We start from the raw sequence: 22,985 nt of genomic DNA, 5'->3' as shown, positions 1-22,985 counted from the left end.
TTTCAGTGTTTCTGCTCCAGCAGTGGCCTCAGTAGCAATTGCAAGGAAGGTTCTACTGCCCTGGTGGTGGTTGGCTTAAATTGAAGTGTTTTGCAAACACACGTGCACTTGGAACAGCCTTTTCTTTCTCCTGATCTATTGACAGTGAGTTTACCTCTTTGATTACACTGAACTGCCTTGTTCTTCTCTTCAGGCCGGATAACGCGGTGCCGGGGGACGTGCTTGTGCTGACGAAGCCCCTGGGGACACAGGTGGCCGTGGCCGTGCACCAGTGGCTGGACATTGTGAGTGGAGCGCCGCCTGCCGTGGGGGCGGGGTGGACAGCATGTTGGCGGGACTGGGGTCGTTTTTGTTGGCGGGTGTGGAGATCGGAGCGTTCACTCTGCACACGGGGTCCGGTGAGTGTCTCCTTGGTGTGCTCGTTGCGGAGTACGCTTTCTCGAGAAGACGTGTCTGCTCTGGAGTGAGCGCCGCTCCTCGTCCGTAAGCGAGCCCTGCCCCTCAGACTTGTTTGCACGTTTCAGATCTGGGTCGTCCCCGTGGTTTCACTCTGTCTTCCAGAAATGAGCTCCTTCAGTTCCACTACCCTGGAGTGGAGTATCAGCCACGTCCTTCACAAATTCTAGGGACTGTCTTTTTTTATTAAATCAGTACCATGTATCGAGTGCTTTATCTTTCATATCTTAAGCATTACTAAGAGAAATCATAGGAGAATGTATGGAAAGTGTAGTGTTTGGGGGTATAAATACAGGCAGGGTTGTTGACAATTTTAATTGTTTTATTCACGAGGTTTTTGGTTGTTTTGTTTGGTTGTGTTGTCTTTTTAAACTAATTAGTAACTCCAACGTTTTGAGAAGTAATTACCTTGTGGAGAAAGCCTCTAGAATATGAAGATATTTATCCTGAGTCACTTTTCCACTGAGCTATGATCACACTTCATTTAGGGTTCTTCTCCTTGCCATAACAATTCAAAAATTAATACAGTTGTGGCATATTCTCGCGTATCTTGGTGCTTTTAATTTCTGCCACTATCATCTGAACTACCATTCCTGAGAAAGAGTTGAAAAAGAATAAAAATTTTATGTTATTGATCAACCAGATATATCTTCCTTGATACGGCAGAGTAGAGAAAATCTCTAAGCCACATCCTTGAGTTACTTTTCCCTTCCATCCAGTGACAAGGGGAGACCTCCCATCAGGTATGATGACCTGTAAGTCAGATTGGAAGGCCATGACTGGCCAGGAATCCACGGTGACTCTCCATGCGAAGGGCCAGGTCTGAGTAACTTAGCAAGGTTGCTGGAAGCAGGTGAGGCAGAGGGCCCTCAAAGATGAGGGGTTTGGGATCCTTCTCCCTACCCCCAACCTGACACCACCTTTACTTTTTTTTTTTTTAATGCTCAGAATTGAAAAAAGCAAGATCCAAAGATTATGTAACTGCATAATACGCTTTCATAAAGGTCAGAAGCAACCAAAGAGTAAATTGTTTTGGCATCTGTATGTACGAGAATATTTTGTACGGTAGGAGAAGGACGAGTATAAACTTCAGAATAGTTACTGGCTCTGGGGGAGATATGGGGAGCTGTGGGTTAAGGGAAGAGCACATGGATGGACTTCAGTTACTGCACTGGGTGGTAGATTATTGGGTATTATTAAAAAAGAAAAAAAAAAAGAATGCCTGGATGGTGGCCACTCATGGAGCAGGATGATAGTATTGTGATGCTAGAGTCTTTGAAAATCAGACTGAGGAAAAAGGGAAGCTTCTTTTCTCCTGACCTTTGTGACCGCCTGTGTGGTCACCCCAGGCTGTCCTCAGGGTGCGTGCAGTCAAAGCTGTTTTCACCCTCGTGTGTCCATCGAGATGGCTCAAGGCAGAATTTAGGTCAAGTCGGTAAAAGTGTGATTGTATGACAATGCAAGCCTTCAGCTTGTTAGAGGAGATGGGGAGGAACAGCAGAGTACGTCGGCAGCCATTCCCGGTGTGAGCCGTGCCCGGCCGTGGGGGGCAGCCGCACTGCGGCCCTATGTCCTGCCGGGCTTACGTGGCCAGGAAACTGCACAACTGGACCACGGAAGGGGGGTGGTCAGGGACAGAACAGATGGCATGATTCAGCATCTAATGGGGCGCCTAAAACACGAGTCACAGAAAGCGAAAGTTAGAAAATGTTACTTTGTGTACAAAATTAGATAAACGAAACCCCCAGAAGGTGGCCCCCCAAAATACGCTCTTTTTCTTCGAGTGGTTAGATTAATCACATTTTTCCCCCTTTCCTCCTAACCTCTGTTCCTGGTACTAGCCTGAAAAATGGAATAAGATCAAACTAGTGGTCACCCAAGAAGACGTTGAGTTGGCGTACCAGGAGGCAATGATGAACATGGCGAGGCTCAACAGAACAGGTATCGGGGCGGGAGGGCTCGTCTCTGGCAGGGGTCAGCCAGCCGGGAAACATTTTCGGCTTTGCGGGCCACGTCCAGTCTCGGCTACATTGCCCCTCCTCCCTTGGTGCCAATTCCTTAAACATGTGAAAAACCACATTCTTGGCTGGAGGAACAGGCCATGAGCCCGATCGGGCCGGTACTGCATACCCCCTTCTGTTGGTACCTGGTTTGGGGTCCTAGATCACCAGCGGGAGTCCAGATCCTGTGTGTTCCTGGCAGAAATGTGTTTTAAATGTTGACTTGCAAGAGAGACAAGGAAAGACTGAGGACTAGGGGGAAACACTACGTTAGACGGGGTCGTGGGGTCACGGCAGCTCCTCCTGCAGCACACTTTCAGCTGCGTCCTGGGGTCCCAGGGCGCTGTGGCTCTGCCAGCACCTCTGTGTCCCCCCCCCCCCCGCCCCCCGGCGTAAATGCCCTCGCAGTGACAACAGTGCCGAGTGTAGAGGAGAACCAGAGAATAGGGATGGATTCATGAATTCAGTTTCCAAATTGACGAAACAGAGTTGAGGTTCTGTTTTCTCTCCGTTCCTTCCAGTCCTAAATTTCTGGGATGATGGGCAGTATCGAATTCCTCTGTGCCCCAATAAAAATGGAAAAGAAACTTATGTAGCATGTTTTCAGAAGCATTTGACTTATCAATTCGAGGTGTTCACGTTGTTACTTTGAATTCCCACGTCTGTGTGTGTAAATGAGTAATGACATTCGTGTCGTCATTTTTTTCTTTACATTTCGTTTCTTGTCTAGGTTCTTAATACGGGTAGAAAGTAATAATAATAATAAATAGTGGCTACCAATTATCTGGTAATCAGTCTCAGGAACTTGACCTAGTTTCCTACTTAATTCTTAGGACAGCCTTATTAGGTAGCTGCTGGTGTCCTCTGTTTACAGAGAAGTAACTCGCTCAAGGTCCCACGGCACGCCAGTGGGGACCCGGGATTTGAAACTACTGCTTATACTGCTTTTAAGTATTACCATCTATTCCTTCTGAACAGCTAAGTAAGAGATTGAAGCTATTCCACAGTCTTTATGCCCAGTAATTGAGCAAATACTTCGGTATTCCACTAAGTTTCAAAAGCAGATTAAAATGACCAGGAAAGTTCAAGAACCACAGTTCATCTTCTAGAAAGCAGCAAGGCTTGCCAAGGGAATTACTTGATATAGTTCAAGTATCTTATACTTCCTCCCCCCCTTTTTTTGGCTTTCATATGGATGTAGAAAATACCAGGCATATTGTGTAATTAAGAAGGAAGCTCTTCTCCTGGGTCTTTGAAGTCCTGACCTCTGACGTGCCAGAGGAACTGTTTCTAGAAAAGCATCTGTGCAGATGATTTGGAAGCAAACCAGCGTGTAGAATGTCAGCTCCCAGAGGGCGGGGATTTCCGTTGGTTTGGTTCACTGCGGTCGCCCCAGCACTCAGAAGGAGGGACTCGTTCTCACTGTAGGTCCTCGTTAAATATGGACCGGGTGAGTTGACTTTGCATACAACATGCTAGCTTTCTTTTTGGTACTTCACGGACTTTTTTTTTTTTTTTTTAATACTCATGTGAATTGGACCCTGTTTCTTCCCTCTGGCCGAGAGGAAATGCATTAATACAGGCAGATCCTGTTCTCAGACCCAAAACTGTTTGACTATAAAAACTGCTCTTTCTCCAGTACCACACATTTCATCAACGTTGATAAGCTTAGTGATGGAAATTCTTACGATTTTTTTCTGGAAATACCAGTTTTCTTTCTCATCATTAATGGCATGTTATACTTAAGGACATGGGTTGTGTGGCATTCTATTTTGTAACTTGGAAGATGAAGTTCAAAAATCTTTTCCTTAAAAAAAGTCACTCTTTGGGGTGCCTGGATGGCTCACTTGGTTGAGTGTCTGACTCTCAATCTCCACTCAGGTCTTGATCTCAGGGTTGTGAGTTCGAGCCCTGCACTGAGCTCCACGCTGGGCATGGAGCCTACTTAAAAAAAAAAAAAAATCACTCATTTAGTTTTTCAGGATTCCCTGAGCCGACAATCAGAAATGGATTTGAATGTGGGGTGCGCCTGGGTGACTGACTTGGTTAAGCGTCCGACTCTTGAATTTAGCTCAGATCATGATCGCAGGGCTATGGATCGATCCCCGAGTTGGGCTCCATGCTGGGTGGAGCCTGCTTGAGATTCTCCCTCTCTTTCTCTAAAAAAAAAAAAAAATGGATTTGAATGCATTTTCTTTGTCTTATCCCCTCTATTCTTCACCTTTCTCCAGGTGACTTTGAACCAAATATATGTAACACTTGAATTATTTAAGAAATATTAGGGTTGACCAGAGGATCTTAAAAGATCTTGCCTGACACTGTGATTTTAAAATTACTTAAAAATGTGAAAACAGATTTTTTTTTTTTTATGAGATCCCAAGTTGATACAAAAGAATTTTATAAAATCTGTGCAGGGCTTAAGGATCAGCAGTGCAACACCATCTGGTATGAGAAACAGAGCCTGGCCTTGGAAGCCCAGAGGTGCCCCTTCCACAGTCCACCCCCGGATTCCTCTGTAGGAGCAGCTACGGCTCTGAAGCTCACGTTCATTGTCATCACTGTAAAGTCTTTTTATCACAGAGACTTGTATCTTTAAGCAATTAGTTTTTTTATTTTTGCTTATTTGAATCCCACCTGTGTGTTTTTCCTGCTGTTTTGTTCACACTTAATGTTCCTGAGCGTTATTCCTGGTGTATGTACTTGTATTTAATTCATTTTCACCACTGTGTACTTTTCCACGCCATGACTGACTTGTCTGGTCTACTGTTCCTGCTGAGAACTTTCTAGGCCCGGGCTTCTGGTTACAACGTGTAAGAGGTCAGTGCTGCTGTGGCTTTTCTGGACGGTGCTCACTATTTTCCAGGGGGCCTTCATGCCACGACGTACAATGATCTGCTACATTCAAAAAATTTCTGTAATGTGTTTTCTTTTCCCATTTATTTATATATATATATATATTTTACTGTAAAAATATTTAGATTTTGGGAGAATCTCAATAGATTTAGATTATAGAAGTTGTTAGAAAATGAAAAAAGGAGAGAAGAAACTTTATCCATAGTCTCATAACCCAGAACAGCTTCTGTTACTGTATATTTATGTTTTCTTCCAGGATTTTTTCCTGTGGTTGGTTGGTGGCTTACTGTTTTATTGTTTTATTGTTCTGTTGTTCATGTTTTCAACTAGTGGTTATCATACATTTTATTTGTATGTGGAATTTGCTTTTATTCACTTAATATTACTGAATTCTTTTTTTTCACTTTTTTCAATTCTTTTTTTTTATATAACCCTAGAATACATAATTTTTAATGCCTGGATGATCCACCAGAGATACACCATAATTAATTTACCTTTTGCCGACTCCTGAATAGTTTTTTGGGGGATCAGATTTTTTCATAGTTTGTTTTCTGCATTCCAGGAATATTTCTTTGGCTGTATTCCAAAGTGAAATTGTAATTATTTAATTCGTATTTGTATTCTTATTTCAATTATTTAATTCTTAATTATAATAATTTAATTAATTTGAGGAGATGCTCTCATCACTTACCACCAAGGCTTTTCCTCTCTATTCCTGTGCCACTTACAATGTACAAGGAGTCTTTTTCCCTTTTCTGGTTCTTCAAATTAAGTCGTTTAACAGTAAGAAAGGGATTTGTAATGGATTGATTTTTATTTGTATGAATTTTCAGTTCCTCGTATTTGAGCATTTGAGATTCCACATCCTTACTTTCTGTACACTGCTGGTAGCGACACTGTGGCAGAAGCTGATGGGGGAGTATGTGATCATATCTACCAAGTTATGTGGACATGTATTTTGACCTAGCGGCCCCACTTCTGTGACTCTGCCTCAGAGCTGCAGTGGCCAGAATATGAGAGGGCATGTCTGTAAGACTGTGCATTGAAGCACTGATTATAATTGCAAAAGAGGGAAACAATCCACACGTCCACAGTAGGTTACAGAGTGGTCTAGTCTACGTGCATACAGTGGAATACCATTGAAATAGAATAGCCATTGAAAGGAACGCAAGATCTTTATTCCTGGATGCTCTAAGAGAACAATCAAACGAGAAAGGGACAGAAGGACGTATATGGTGTGCTACATTTTGTGTGTTCATATGTGAATAATGTGTATTTTATACTTTCAAAAAAGAACAAGGGGAAAATAAATCACTAATAAAAATAATTCGATCTAAGAGGGAATAGGGAGGAAGTAGACCTCTCTGAGTTTGCCTTCGAAATGAATGTTTTCTATGGTTAAAAAATTATATAAAAAATAGCATTGCTTACAATTCTAAACCAAATTTTTAATTTATTTATTTAAAAAGATTTTATTTATTTGAGAGAGAGAGATAGAATGAGAGCGAAAGAGAGAGTGAGCACAAGAGGGGGGAGGGTCAGAGGGAGAAGCAGACTCCCTGCTGAGCAGGGAGCCCGATGCGGAACTCGATCCAGGGACTCCAGGATCATGACCTGAGCCGAAGGCAGTCGCTTAACCAACTGAGACACCCAGGCGCCCTAAACCAAATTTTTTAAAAAGCTGCCTAACATATATCAAGTTAGTGGCAAAACCCAACATGGGGAAGAATTATTTCAAATCACTTTGAGCCTGATATTTTCAATATGTATCCTCGGGACAAAACCCCACAAAGATATATCATTGCTCGGTGGGCTTCTGTTTGTGAGAATATTGGGATAGTATGATAAAACAGATAAATTAATACAGTTTGGAACAAAGATTTCAAGAATAAAAAGAAGTAAGACTGAAGAAGCTAAGTTAATAACTGTAATCTTTACTTTGGAATTATCAGTATGAGCTCAGGATTTTTTTTTCCCCTAAAAATGTTTATTTCCGAGTCCATCGAGAAGGCCTAGAAGCAGCGATAACCTAGTAGTAATGAACTCCTAGTGCCCAGATTCTGATCTGAAAGTTAACATTTCCCATGAAAAAGTGCCAGGACTCCTTGGGGAAACGGCTGATTCCAACTCTGGGAAAGGAAGTACAGAAGATAAGCCTGGGACCTCCTGTGCCTGAAAGTAATGGACATATCAACCAAGGGGGTCGTGCCACCACACCATATCTTGAGGAGGCTCCCACCAGTCAAACGGGGAGAGGAGCAATGTGAACATCAAGAAGAAGAGTGACTGAAGCCAGCTGAAGCATAGCGACTATCTAAACACCAGTGAGACCATAACGATAATTAACATTTTGGGCCACCTTTGGAAGTTGCTAGAGCACCAACACATTCTGAAAATAAATGAATCAATCACACATTTCACCTTTCTTGTGTGGACTGTACTTTGGGAAATCCAAATTCTTTAGAATAGTCACTTCTCATAAATGCAGGAAGAATGATTGAATCATACACTTGCCACTTTTGCTGCCCCCTTGATTTAAGGAACCTCAACAACAAGCATCAGCAGCTGCTAAAACTGTTAGGTGAAAGGTTCAGGTGAAGGTGGTAAGTGCCCCTGACCCCCGCCAATGAAGTACTCTTGCCAGAAAAAATGAACTTGAATCTATCTCATCGAGCCTTGGACCTGTCTGTCAGGATGGGCTTTATGTAAGGTTGTAGAACATGTCACCATCAGGGAAGACAGCCAAATCCAGAATGCAGGAGCCTCTACAGGACAGGTGACTCCATTTGCACAACAAACAGAGGGCATAGGGGAGAAAAAGGGGAAACTGTTAAAAATTCAGAGGTTTAAGAGAGATCTGTTACATACAATATTAATTGCATTGGAATGACAATGGTATTGTGGTTAACAAGTTATTTTTATCTTTAAGAGTTACATATCAGAATATTTACAGGTGAAGTAGTAGGACTAAGGTTTGCCTTAAAGTGATCCACCCCACCCCATCCCACCCCCCAACAAGTAGGCTGGAATAGACAAGACCCTTTCAGAAAGGTGGTAGTGGTTGGAGCTGGGTTTCGTTGGGCACACAGGAGTTTGACATAGTGTACTACCCTTCTCTGCTTCTGTGTTTCATTAAAATTCCTGTAGGAAACATTAGCAACAGTAATCCCTATGCGGGGAGGAGGTGGTGGTCGATACCTATTACTGACTAGGATTTGGCATGTCCTCTTGTATCGTCTGGTCCTCTAAGCTCACCCAAGATGGCACTGGGAAGAGCTTCTGAAGTGCACGTCTTGGCTTCTATTAAATGTCATCAGCTGCCCTCCTGCCCTGGGTGTGTTAATAGAATGGGATGGCTGGTTGCTCGACCACCGTGATGGACCAGAAGTGTCGATTCTTCTCTCCACCTCTGTTGCTGAGAATGCACTTAAGTAAGAAATGTTGGTCTAAAAAGAGAAAATGTGCCAAAAAAAACCAGGGTACTCCTGTAAACATAGGGTGTATTTCATTTCATGAGAAAGAGGTATTTAATTTTTTAAAAATTAGACTTTCAGTTACTCCCCCCAAAATGAAATACTTCAGTATGAATCTAACAAAGTATGTGCATGCTCCATATGAGGAAAACTGTAGAACTGATAACAGAAGTCAAAGAGATGTAAATAAATGGAGAAGTATTCCAGGTACAGGGATAGAAAGACTCAATATCGTCAAGATGTCCGTTCTTCCCAACTTGATGTATGGATTCAGTGCAATCCCATTCAGAATCCTAGCCAGTTACTTTGTGAATATTGACAAACTGGTTCTGAGTTTATATACGGAGGGGAAAGACCCAGAACAGCCAACACAGTGTTGAAGAAGAGCAGTTGGGGGATGGACACCACCCCAGTTTGAAGACGGTGTAAGCTACAGTCATCGGCACAGTGTGATACTGGTCAAAGAATGATAGATTTGTCAGTGGAACAGAATACACAGTCCAGAAATGGACCCACATAAGTAGAGTTTGATCTTTGACAAAGGAGGAAAGACAGTTCGATGGAGAAAGGATCATCCTTTCAACAAAGGGCTCAGGAACAACTGGACATTCACAGGCAGAAGTTCAACTCTAGACACAGACCTTACACTTTTCATAAAAATTAACTCAAAATGGATCATAGACCTAAATGTTAAATTCCTAGAAGATAACCTAAGAGAAGATGTAGGTGACCTTAGGTTTGGTAATGACTATTAAGATACAGCACCGAAAGCACAATCCATTAAAGAAAAAATTGACAAATTGGACTTATTAAAAACTTCTGCTCCATGAAAGAAACTAAGAATGAAGAGACCAGCCACAGACTGGGAGAAAGTCCTTATAACACGCATAGTAATACAATAAACACTAACATGATCCAACAGTTGTGCTCCTTGGTATTTACCAAACTGAATTGAAACTTCTGTCCACCCAAAAACCTGCACACGGATGTTTGTCGCAGCTTTATTCATATTTGCCAAGACTTGGAAGCAACCAAGAAGTCCTTCAGTAGGTGAATGGATAAGTAAACTGGTCCATCCAGACAGTGGAATATTACTCAGTTCTAAGAAGAAATGAGCCATCAAGCCATAAAAGACATGGAGGAAACTTAAGAGCATATTTCTGAGTGAAAGAAGCCAATCTGAAAAGAGCAAACACTCTACGATTCCAATTCTGATGTTCTGGAAAAGGCACTACTATGGAGACAGTCAAAAGATCAGTGGTTACCAGGAGTGGGGGGGAGGGGTGGAATGAATAGGCAGAGCACAGGATTTTTAGAGTAGTGAAAATAGTCTGTATGATCCTCTAATGATGGATGCGTGTCACACATTCGTCAACGCCCAGAGACTGTACAACATCAAGAGTGAGCGCCTATGTAAACTATGAACTTCATTTACTAATAATGCATCAGTAATGGCTTATCAAATGTAGTTCACTAATGCTAGATGTTAATAATGGGAGAAGGGGGCGGGGACTATACGGGAACCTCCTGTACTTCCTGCTCAATTTTCTTTAAACCTAAAACTACTTCGAGAACTATTTTTTTATTAGAAAATTAACCTTTTAGGCAATTCACTTGTAGTAAGAGTGCTTTGAATTTAGGTCCGTCTTAAAGTCTTGTTCTTTGATTTTAGGATGGCTTAGATCTGATTTTTCTGGACAGATTTTTTTTTTTTTTTTTTTTAGTTTACTGGAAAATTACTGTTGATTGAAGCTGCTGATAGTTCTAAATGGTTCTTGTAGAATAAGAAATAAGCTTTCAGGAGCGCCTGGGTGGCTCAGACGGTTAAGTGTCTGCCTTCAGCTCAGGTCATGATCTCAGGGTTCTGGGATCGAGCCCCACTTCAGGCTGCCTGCTCATTGGAGAGCCTGCTTCTCCCTCTCCCCATGCTCGTGCCCTCTCTCTCAGTCTCTCTTCACTCTCACTCTATCTCAAATAAAAACCTTAAAAAAAAAGAAATCAGCTTTCAGAAATTCACTCTGGTTTTTGTTGTTTTGTTTGGTTGGTTTTTTTTTTAGAAATTACATTTTCATTCCAATGTGCCACCTCCCTGACAAATGGAATTTTGACATCAAAGTGTGTTTAAATTTTTGAGTTGAGGAAGGGTGGCTTTCTTCTCCATCTTCATTTATGTCACCAGATAATAAATGGCTCCTCTGTGTTCTCTTAGCTGCGGGGCTCATGCACACGTTCAATGCCCACGCCGCCACTGACATCACGGGCTTTGGAATTTTGGGTCACGCGCAGAACCTGGCCAAGCAGCAGAGGAACGAGGTGTCCTTCGTGATCCACAACCTTCCTGTCCTGGCCAAGATGGCTGCCGTGAGCAAGGCCTGTGGAAACATGTTTGGCCTCATGCACGGGACCTGCCCGGAGACATCAGGTACAAGGATCCTGGGCCCAGATCTGAGGATTAAACTAGCGAGGCTAATGGAAAGTCCTCTGACAAGGAAGAAGCCAAGTACGTGAGCACGACCCCACTGTGTGTGAGGTCAGTGCTGGTAGATAACCTTGGCCTTCTTAGCACGAATGTCGTCAGCTCCCCCAGGTGCTGCAGGTCACCTGACTCCTGCCCATCTGTGTGTGATCCAGCAGCGTGAAATTCAGTTTTGTTTGGTGGCAGGACTGGAGGGAGGGAGAATATGGGAAAATGGGTCCTTCCTCGGCTTTCATGGGAAACTTAGCATTTGAATGAACTGTGCTCCCTCTCCGTTACATTGAACATGCTGTATGTTTTCCTTGAAGAAAATGTGCAAAATTGCTATTTTAAGAATGAGATAGTATATGATGTCTCCAGAGTGCCCCTTACCTGGACTCTTATGTTTCACCCTGGATATCCTCCTGCTCTTTTCAGTTTTTCATATTTCTCTTTTCTTTCTAACTTTGTAGTTTCCCTACCCTGACAAAAGAGTGAAATCATCTGGGGATGTAAAAATACCGGTGCCTAGACCTGACCCCCAGGAAGCCTGACTGCGGCGGTCTGGGGTGGGCCTGGCCCGCAGGAATGCCAGCAGGGCCTCAGTGGGCTTCTGGGGGTACAGCCAGAGGCGAGGGCCACAGAGCCCTGCCCACCCGCCAGCGCTCTGGGAGGGCCTGCGGTTGTCCGGTAGGCCTCCCATGGCCTCTGTACAGGACCCTTCAATTTCCTGTCCTTAAAACAACAACAACAAACCACAATCCAGTTTCTAGTAAGAAAGTTCCAAGCAGGCACCGGAACTGTTGGTCCTTCATCGGCCTGGAATGGCGCCCACCGCCTGGTGGGCCTGGAGTCAGCAGAGACTACCGTCAAATTCTGTTTCCTTTACTCACAAATGAGAAGTTTTTACTTTTTGTTAAAAGTATAGATACATATTTTTTTCTTGACTGTGTTATTTCCACTTAGGAATACATAAAATTTTCTGTCCTAGCTACCGACATCGTGAGGGAGGCTCTCATAACATACTTTATGCTTTCTCTGTTTTGAAGATGACAGAGCCAGTGACAGGACCACAGTACTTTGAGGCATACACCTCTTCATGATCTTAACTTTTAAGTTAAAAAAAAAAAAATACAGAAAGTCTTTTTTACAAAAGGAGGAATCCACGTAGAAAATCAAGTCAAAAAAAGAAAAGTTCTCTTTTGGTTTGAAATACTTCTCTCAGTGTGGGAAGAAGAAAGTAGCTACGACGTATGTTCCTGCGCCCTCAAAACCTCCCTCCTGCAGTGATTCACACGAGGTCATTTTCACAGTTGAAGCTTCACTGTGTGTGTCCCTTTAATATAGTGGTTCACCAAGAAGCCGCACGTTGCTGTAGCGTGTCCTCTGCGGGAAGTCAGTTGACTGGAAAGGGCAGCTCACTTAGAAACGGGTTGGTGGCCAGAGGGCCGTCTGGGCGAACGTGCCCTGGGAAGCCCGGGGCCGAGAAATTGCCGGCCCGGCATCCTAACAGACGATGATCCTTTCTCTCTCTTTTTCTCTTTGCCAGGAGGCCTCCTAATCTGTTTACCGCGAGAGCAAGCTGCCCGGTTCTGTGCAGAGATCAAGTCTCCCAAATACGGGGAAGGCCACCAAGCATGGATTATTGGGATCGTGGAGAAGGGCAATCGCACGGCCAGAATCATAGACAAGCCCCGGATCATCGAAGTCGCACCGCAGGTGGCCACTCAGAACGTGAACCCCACCCCGGGGGCCACCTCTTAATCTCGACCCAAGTAGCTCTTTGGTTTTGTTTTTAAATAGATCTATTTCCTTTTTCATCATTTCAATTAAAGACTATAAACGACCACAAAAATCTCATTGTGTCTACACATCTGGTGACCTTAGGTCGATTTGTGAGTGGATGCAATTAATAAAATAAAATCCATTGCCTTTTTTTCCTGTTACATTAACTGAAGATGCACCTAATCTTGAGGCAGCTTCTGAGTTGAGAATTATATTGTTATCCAATACTGTTGATTCATTTTGAATCTTTAGACACTTATCTCTTGCCGCATAGGCTCTTTTTAAAGGTGCTTTCCCGTAGCACAGACATACCCGTCGTGGTGTCAGATAGCACTTGGTGTCTGTTCAGTTTGTGCGTATTTATCATTATCGGTCTGGTCTTTTGTAAGTGTCTTGGATGGTATTCTGGAAAGGTGGAATTGGTCAGTGACACAGTGGTATCCCAAGAGCAAGAGGGTTGCATGGTTCCTTCCAGTCCTTGCTTTGTAAAGCCCAGCGTTCTCATTCAAGAGCGTCTCTTTTGACCCAGGACATTTTCCCCGTAGTGTATTCAGTTCAACAAGGCAAGTGCTTAACTCTGCATGGAAAGCACTTTGGGGACAAAAAAAGAAATTAACTTTTTTTGTAGCCTTCCTAATATTTACAGTAATACCATTAACTGTTTTCTTTACGGACAGCAAGCAAGGATCCTTTTTGCAATGTAATTAGATGTTCTCTAGTGCAACAAGGAATTGGCCTTCCGGAAGGGCATTCATGTATAATACTCATTTACAACTCAATCTATAATTAACTACACAAATAATTTTGAAATATAATCAATAATAAAGACTGTTCTCTGGATGGTAGTGGTTACTACATTTTATATTTTGTATAGTGATTTCAGGCTTTTTGTTTTCCTAAACTCAGCAGTTCTTTAGCTGAATTCTTAGCATTATTTTGTCCTTGGCGCCAGTACTTTTTTGTGCACGCTTTTTGTGATTTGTGTTAAAAAATCTGCATTGCCAACGTCGCAGCTCGAACTGAAACTTGTTATTCAAATAAATATTTAATTTTTTTTTATTGCTCTTGTATAATCAGATGCCCCCTTTAGTATCATTTTAGAAGCGTTGGGAGGGTTTTGGCTAAAAGTACAATTTATTGGGGAAAACTAGATTTTAGTTTTATAAACTTTTAAGTCTTTCATGGGGCCTATATTTTCTTGAATTAAATTTTGTAGTGCTAGAACAAATAGGCGATCTAAAAAGGTGTTTATCTGTGTTACTTAAAAACAGAGGCTTCCTTCTATTTTAACCCACTAAACCATAAGGACGGATCGCGGTCACTAAGCACCAGCGCGCTGACTCTTCGAGTGTCCACCTGAGAGAGAAAGCAGCCGGCCCTGCGAGTCTCTGATGCTTAAGGGCACGGCACCAAAGCCCTGGCGACAGATCCTCTTCTTGCCAAAGGAAGCCACCCCCGCGCCCCGGAAAGGACGGCCCTGAAGAGGCTTTCCTTTGGATGTGCCCGCCCTCCACCAGAAGCCAGAGGGCAGCCTTTTCCCAAGTGTAGCTGGAACTCAAGCCATAAGTACGGTGTGCGGGACCTGAAAGGCTGCTTCGGAACTGACATTTGTTGGACGTTTTCTAGGGATTTATACAGATGTTGGTCCTCAAAAGCTACAGACCAGTGGTCTACAAAATAAAATGTGTTGGAAACCTCTGAGTAAGGTGAATGTACTGTTGGGCTTATTTTTTTATTTTTTTTTTTTTTGGATTTACTAGTGATGACTAACTCCGAATTCTTTTTAATGTTGATCATGCCTTGAATGCTGGTGATTTCCTTGGTGGCAGGCATGCTGAGAGGAAGCGAGCTAAGCGGATTATGCACCCAAGGAAACCATCTTCGGGAAGATTCGTATTAATAAAATGGTGGGTACCTAGAGGTCTGGGTAATTCATGTGATCCCGAGGGGAAAGGACGGGTCTTTAAAGCATGGTTTCCCAGAGAGCATTCCAGATCACCTGCAGTAGGATCACCTGGGGGGTGCTTGTCACAGGCACATTCTCGGGTCCCGCCACAGACCCACAGAGTCCAAGGTCGGGTGGTCTAGGGAATCTGTCTTTGACGAGCACCCCACGTGGCCAAGTGCACTGAAGTTGGGACCACAGATGTAAGGACGGAGCAGAGGGTTAGGAGAGGCGAAAGACAGAAGGACAGTGGAGTTTGGCTTCTTAGCAAGATCTGTTTAGGGTATCATAACATTTGGTGGGTAGTTCATTATTTGGCTTCCTGGTATAGTGATTTATTTTCTTCAAGTCCTGTGATGTAGTTGCATCCAAAAATACAGCTTGTTAAAATGCACAGGATTTTTACATACAGCCTTTCTGAAAAGGCTGGGCCCTGGTAAGCTCAATTATCCTTCGGGCACACAAGTGACTCGCCAAGGAATATCAAGCTTAGCTTATTTGCACAGGCTGTGGAAACATTGACTGTAACTCTGTCCAGGAAGAGAAACAAATAGGATATAAGCAATATGTACTTTTGGGCTAAATACTTTTTAAATAACTTAGTACACTGTAGTAGTCTCCCAAGTTCTGCATGCGTTATGATGAATAAATGCAAGTGTTTAAGTTGTTCTGATTTGAGATGTATGAGCCAGCAGTTTCGGTCTGAATTTAACGTTGCCTTTAAAAGAGTTAAATCTGAATTCTAAGTTTTACAATCTTACTGTGTAAAGAGAGACCAGAATAGCTATACTATACTACTGTTACTATACTTTATTTTCAGAAGGAATAAAGCAAGCCTAGATAATGATGCCTCAGATACTGAACTGTCGTGTGTGCATGTGTGTGTGTACAAAGAGATCTAGATTTCTCTCTACCTACCTTCCCATGCTCAGAGCACCCTTTTTCTCTAGATGAGGTATTGGTGGCATAGACAATATAATTTACTTTCGACAGCAATTTGTACTTTTTCTCATTAAAAGTCTGCATATTAACAGTGCCGTTTTTGAACATGCCAGGGTGCACAAGGGAAACCAACAGATTCAAAAACCAATTCTTAAAGTAGAGCATGGGAATAGCATTTTGCCTCTGGTTGAGTCTCCGTGTCTTGAACCTAAACATGGCTCAACCAGGTGAACCATGGTCTCACCAAAGTCCTGGAACCAAAGCCCAAGTGAACCATGGTCTCACCAAAGAGGCTGGAACGAGACACTGCTGGGCGGAGAGTCCCGCATGCATCCGGCTCCCTGCTCAGCAGGGAGTCTGCTTCTCCCCCCCTCTGCTGCTCCCCCTGCTTGTGGGTGCTCTCTCCCTCTCCCTCTCTCTCTCTCTGAGAAAATGAATAATAAATGAAAATAAAAGTAGCTATTTACACAGCCCTCCAGAGCCCTCTGCCAGTGTTCATTTCTGTTCGAGGAAACAAGTGGTGGCTCAAACAGTGTACGCTGTAAATAAATCTATTCACAAGAATTGCTTCCGGGGCCCTGCAGGGGCCAGCAGGGAGGAAGATCTCACAAGCCCCCGCTGCCAAGCCCCGTCCCCCGGGCCTGCGGGCAGACTGTGGCATGATTTGCTTTCCTGTAGTACCGGCAAAGCTAGCAGTTTGGGGCCAGGAGTTCAGAGAAACATCCAATCCCCAAATATTTGAATCGTCAAACAGCAGGGCCGTTCTCAACATGACACGTTCTCTGGGGTATCTTTCCCTCCCCGGGCTTGATAGCACTTCTGTCTGGCCCCCCGGCTTCCAGAGTCACGGTCTTACCCTCCACTGCACTCCTGGTTCTCAGAGGTTGGAGCTTGCCCCAGTCTCTAGAGTTATCAGCGGCCACCATGACAGTCGCTTGGCTCTCACTGGTGTCCTCAAGGGGCATAGGGTTCAGGGGGCAGCATCACAAAGTGATATGGGGACCCCTGAATCGCTGCACTGAGGACAGTTGCTGACTCCCATTAACTGTGACATGACCGAGAAGGAAACGGGATTTTGTTGCGCCGCTAAGATTTCGGGGTTTACTTGTTACTGCAGTAGAGCTTCATCTACCCCAATACAGAAATCTACAGGCGATTCACAACATTACACATACCAATGTATTTATAAAAGCTTGTCAGTCCCCCCCAGGCAGCCAAATTAAGACAACAATATGAAATTATTGTTTTTTTTTAACTTCCATAGTTGGCAGGGATTTTAAAATGGATAAAGTCTAGAGTTTTCTTAACAATGCTCACGAGTACTGCCAAATGGTTGAAACACACACACACACCCCCACCCACACACACAATTTAAAAATTATCTGTAATGACTCCAGAGAGTAGAATGGTGGTTGCCAGGGGCTAGAAGTAAAGGAAGTGGGCAGATGTTGGTGAAAGGGTACGGACCTCTATTTGGAAGATAAATAGGTTCTGGGGATTTAACATACAACATAGTGACTGCATTAATAATAATGTAGACTTGAAGATTTTATTTATGTATTTGAGAGAGAGAGTGAGCAGTGGGAGGGGCAGAGGGAGAAGCAGACTCCCCGCTGAGCAGGGAGCCTGAGGACGACGACGCGGGGCTCCATCCCAGGACCCTGGGATCACACCCTGAGCCAAAGGCAGATGCTTAACCGACTGATCCAGCCAGGCGCCCTTAAACATATATATATATATATATATATATATATATATATTTATTTATTTATTTATTTATTTATTTATTTACTTACTTATTTATTTATTTATTTATTTATTTATAATGATAAATGCCAAGCTAGACTATACAGAAAGGGGCCATGGAAGGCTGAAATGTTCCAGCAGGACTCACAGGTCCCTTTCTTCATTCTTGGGCAATTTGGCAGCACGCCCAAAACCCCGCTTTCCCCCCAGCAGTGTCTCGTTCCAGCCTCTCTCCCTCCCCTCTGGAGAAATTCCTCCAGCAGCTTGTCCGCCCTTGCTAGGTAGGTTCTTGCTCTTTCTCCCCAACTAGGTTGTGAACGCTTTGCTCACAGGAAGGGTTGCTGTCCCCCATTTTCCTCCCTACTTTGCAGACAGCCCTGCACAAGTGAAGTGCTCAAGAAGTGTGGAAAGGTTTGTTGGTTGATTTTTCCACATTTCATGCTAGATAATTTACCCCAGTCCTCTTGACATTTCTCAACCCAAACAATTCCGTAAGTGATAATTTTATCCTTTCATCTTCTGCTGGATTTATACATCTGTATCTTTGAGTTTCGAGTTCGTGCTGAAAGATTACAAATCTCAGCACCGCACACTGTGTCAGTTCTTCAAACTAGTTTTAATTATGGCTTCTATCAGAAACAGGCTTGGAGAAAATACGCTTGCATCTCTTTGTGTGGACATGATTTATAGAAAGCTTGTCTTAGAATACAGCACCTAGGGGCGCCTGGGTGGCTCAGTCATTAAGCGTCTGCCTTCGGCTCAGGTCATGATCCCGGGGTCCTGGGATCGAGCCCCACATCGGGTTCCCTGCTCGGCGGGGAGCCTGCTTCTCCCTCTCCCACTCCCCCTGCTTGTGTTCCTGCTCTCGCTGTGTCTCTGTCAAATAAATAAAATCATTTAAAAGAAGAAGAATACAGCACATAGCTTAATTATATTTGTGCTCTTAGAAATATCTTTATCCTGTCTTCCTTAAATTATTTGCATGTGAGAAGACCATGACCTTTATGGGACAGATTCTGAAATTGTAATTCAGGTCTAAAGGAATAGAAATGAGTGGAGTGAGGGGTGTGTGTGTGTGTGTACACGTGTGTGTGTGTGTGTGATTTTTTTGTTTCCTTCCTCCCTATCCCACCTTCGTCACAAAATACCAGAGATCAGTGGTGCTCAACAGGATGGGAGTGGGGTAGTGAGATGTCAGTCACTCAGAGAGATTTTTCCTTGGGTTTTAGGGCTCACCCAAATAATCCAGGATGAACTCAGCTTCAGATCCTTAATCATATCTGCAAAGACCCTTTATCCAAACAAGGTCACTTTCACCCTTTCCGGGGGTTAGGACATAGACATACATTTTTTTGGTGGGGGGCATGATTTTTGAGGGGAGAAGGGGAGGAATTCTGTTTTGAGATGTCTGTTACAAATCCTAGTGATGATGTGGAAGCAGGCAGTTGGATACACAGAGTCTGGAATTCGCTGGAGAGTTGAGGCCAGAGATATAAATTTGGGGGTCGTCAGTTTACAGAAGGAACTTAAAGTCATGAGACGGAGATTACTGGGGAAACCCGTGTGTATAGAAAAGAGATGTGAAAGGAGCCTGGGGGATGAGGGACACCCCAGAAAAGGAGACGGAGAAGGAGCAGGGACGCAAGTTGCATCCGTGTTTCCCTGGGTCCTGTGATGTTTGGGGTCTAATAAGCTTCAAAATGAGAATCAACCGTTGGACGCCCCACATGGTGATCGCTGGTCAACTTTGACCACCACTTTTGGTGGAATGGGGAGGGTAAAAGGTTGATCGGCTTCCAAAGAAAATTGGAGAAAAACTGGAGACAGGAAATTTACACAATATTTTCAAGTTTTGCCGCAGAAGGAGCGGAGAAATGCGTGAGTGGGAGCTGGAGGAAGAGGTTATCACTAGTGGGGCGCTGGCGGCAGGCTTCTATGCTGATGACGGGGGAGATCCCACAGGGTGGGGAAGAGGAGGAGACTCGCTTGAACGAGGTTCTGGAATAGTCAAGACCGGAGATAGGGGTTACTGCACAAGGGGACGGCTGGCTTTTGCTGGGAGCGTGGACCTGCCCCACAGTAGCTGAGAAAGCCCAGGATGGGCAGAGCTGCAGGTGGATGGCCAACATGCTGGCTTCTGTTTGGTGCATGAATGAATCTGACCAACTTTAAAACTTGCTACTAGGGACACCTGGGTGGCTCAGTCGGTTAAGCGTCTGCTTTTGGCTCAGGTCATGATCCCAGGGTCCTGGGATCGAGTCCCACATCGGGCTCCCTGCCCAGCGGGAAGCCTGCTTCCCCCTCTCCCTCTCCCACTGCCCCTGCTTGTGCGCTCTCTTTCTCTCTCTGACAAATAAATAAATAAAAAATCTTAAAAAGAAAAAGAACTCTATTAAGAAAAAATAATAAAACTTGCTACTAAATTACCTGGCTACGATCATCTCTTCTTCTCAGGGAGGAATGGCATTTGTGAATCAGGGATTGATTGCAATTTCTCCTTCATATAATGAAATAGTTTTGGGGCACCTGGCTGGCTCAGTTGGTGGAGCATTCAACACTTGGTCTCAGGGCTGTGAGTTTGAGCCCCAAGCTGGCTGTAGAGATTACTTAAAAATAGAATCTTATAAAAATTGTCTCAAGTGTGCACAACTCTTGAACAATTTAGTTCAAGTTTCTTCGGTCATACTGTTTTGAGGAGAACTATTTCTCAGATGGTTTTGAAAATCGGTATGTTTCAACATTTGTCTTCAAGGTTACTCTCAATATTTGGGGAAACCAAGCACATTACTTGAAAAGGAGGGGAAAAGACAATTATGAAGTAATCTTCCAAAATTCCAACTTTAATAAGAAATGAATAAATACCAAATCCTGAAGGAGAAAGAAACGATCTGATAACTGTTATGTTCCTTTAGTGTTCCATTTCAGTCGTTCTCAAATATTTTTATTTTAATAACACAGTTATTAAAGATGCGTACTTGGGGAATTTCCAAATAATCCAAATCACTGTTTTTAAAAACTAGTGACATTCATCAAATTACCGACGGAGAAATTATTGTTTTAATTCCCCATGGGATCTTCAGTGAGACATTTTAAACCCAGCATCCTCTAATTTTAAAAAGGCAGACAATAACTGGAAACATTCAAAGATTTCCTTCATCTCTTTCAACAACCCTCCACTTAAACCAGCTCACGGCAGAGCGCGCAGGGATTTTCACACACTTGTAAAACAAGGTATTCGGGGGGAACAGTAAACCTACAGGTGTACGGAGTTTCATCTCACTGTCTTTCCCATTGGTCAGGAAAGCCAATAACTTTCAGGGCCTGTGTGGGTAAAGGTCTTGTCTTTAAATCATCTGGGTTGGCCTGAACTTAATTTACATTGGCCTCTTCCTAGCAGTGCCCGCTTTCCACCAGGAGAAGGCAGTAAGGATTCAGCTATTCACCCGAGCCCGGTCCAGGAGCCGATTTTCTCAGAAGCAGAAACATGCAGATTCTCTTTCCTGTGCCTGCCAAAGGCCAGATGCTTCATTTTTAACTAGGATAAACATAAGTGCCTCTCCTGAAAACCCCTGGCAGTCCAGTCAACGGGATCAGGATCAGGTTGCAGCCATGTGATGATCAATTTGTGGGCAATGAGGTTAAGAGCTCATGAGGGAAGGCCCAGGACATTTCTGTCAACCTAAAAAAACCTGAGAGTCTGGGTAAGGAGGAATCATGGAAAAAGGAGAGAGAACCCAAAGATGAAGGCCAAAGGGCAAGCCTTGCTCTGGATGCTGACAAATCTCCACCCTCCCTCAGAGGAAATAGGCAGCAGCTAATAAACTGAATTCTGAGTCCTGGCCTGCTTTTCTCCGTGAGTATGGCAGTTTCACCACATTACATAAAGACATCCCTTAGAAATGATAACATGTTTAGGGGTGCCCAGGTGGCTCAGTGGGTGAAGCGTCTGACTCTTGATTTCAGCTCAGGTCGTGATCTTAGGGTCTCGAGATGGAGCCCCTCCTTGGGCTCAGCACCCAGCCCAGAGTCTGCTTGTCCTTCTCCCTCTGCCCCTCCCCCTGCTCTCTCTCTCAAATAAATAAATAAAATCTTTAAAAAAAAAAGAAAGAAATGATAACATGTTTATAAGGTGAGACTTTCTGGAAGTAACTCTTTAAGACAAACAATGAGAAAAATGAGGGAGAGAAAAGAAACAGCGAGATGCCAGGTCAATCATCTGCAGAGACTGCATGGGAAAGGTAATCCAGAAAGAATTTCTGGTTCTTATAACCATTATGGAAAACAGTATGGAAGGACTTCAAAAAATTAAAAATAGAACTACCATATGATCTGGCAATCCCACTTCTGGGTATATATCCAAAGGAATTGAAATGAGATCTCAGAGAGATATCGGCACTCCCTCGTTCACTGCAACACTTTTCACAAGAGCCAAGATATGGCAACAACCCAAGTGTCTGTCACCAAGTGAAAGGATAAAGAAGTTAGGGTAGACACACAATGGAATATGATTCAACCCTAATAAGGAAGGAGATCCTGCCATTTGTGACAACATGGATGGACCGTGAGGGCATTATGCTAAGTGAAATAAGCCAGTGACAGGACTAATACTACCTGCTACCACTTATAGAAGGAATTTAAGAGTCAAACTCATGGAAGCAGAGAGAATGGGGGTTCCCAGGGGTTAAGGGAGGGGAGACTGGAGAGGGGATGGTTTAAGGCTACAAAGTGTCAGTTATGCTAGGTAAATAGTTTGGAGATCTACACACAGCATAGTGTCTATAGCTAGCAATGCCCATTATCTACTTAAAATTTGCTAAGAGAGTAGATCTTGTGTTCTTACCACATACACACAAAATAATGAGGAAAAGAGTGTAGGAGGGAAGTTTGAGAGGTAATGGATGTTTATGACCTTGATGATGGTGGCCAAATCCTGTATACTTGTCCCCGAAGTAACTGAAATGTGAAAGAAAGAAAGAAAAAGAAAGAAAGAAAGAAAGAAAGAAAGAAAAAGAAAGAAAGAAAGAAAGAAAGAGAAAGAAAGAAAGAAAGAAAGAAAGAAAGAAAGAAAGAAAGAAAGAAAGAAAGGAGGGAGGGAGGGAGGGAGAGAGGAAGAAAGGAAGGAAGGAAGGAAAGGGTGCTTGGCTGGCTTGGTTGGTGGAATGTGTGACTCTTGATGTTGGGGTTGTGAATTCCACCCCCACGTTTGGGTGTAGAGATTACTTAAACTAAAAAAAGAAAGAAAGAAAAAGAATTTCTAATTCTTTAGGAAATTTAAAATAATACTAGACTGTGTGGATCAGAGTGCTTCAGGGAGTCATTTATTTCATGTA

General features: G+C 43.4%; 1 protein-coding gene across 7 annotated transcripts in view; it reads left to right on the top strand.

Moving 5' to 3' along the window:
* The window catches only part of SEPHS1 (selenophosphate synthetase 1), a 30,237-nt gene extending 15,514 nt beyond the window's left edge, over nucleotides 1–14,723 (top strand). For 4 of the 7 annotated variants that reach the window (XM_036080767.2, XM_036080768.2, XM_036080766.2 and 1 more), the window contains 5 exons: nucleotides 194–284; nucleotides 2,298–2,397; nucleotides 10,992–11,204; nucleotides 12,787–12,956; nucleotides 14,329–14,723. In XM_036080767.2, the coding sequence (XP_035936660.1) occupies nucleotides 194–284; nucleotides 2,298–2,397; nucleotides 10,992–11,204; nucleotides 12,787–12,956; nucleotides 14,329–14,382 (628 nt within the window). In that variant the 3' untranslated portion in view covers nucleotides 14,383–14,723. Of the gene's footprint in view, nucleotides 1–193; nucleotides 285–2,297; nucleotides 2,398–10,991; nucleotides 11,313–12,786 lie in introns of all 7 variants that reach the window. The other 3 variants (XM_078075157.1, XM_078075156.1, XM_036080771.2) reach the window with 3 other exon arrangements.
* Nucleotides 14,724–22,985: the final 8,262 nt, after the last annotated feature.

Source organism: Halichoerus grypus, chromosome 6 (genome assembly GCF_964656455.1).
Source record: "Halichoerus grypus chromosome 6, mHalGry1.hap1.1, whole genome shotgun sequence".
Classification (NCBI taxonomy): domain Eukaryota; kingdom Metazoa; phylum Chordata; class Mammalia; order Carnivora; family Phocidae; genus Halichoerus; species Halichoerus grypus.
The sequence above is the reverse complement of the archived record's forward strand: the minus strand, read 5'-3'. Positions and strand labels throughout refer to the sequence as shown.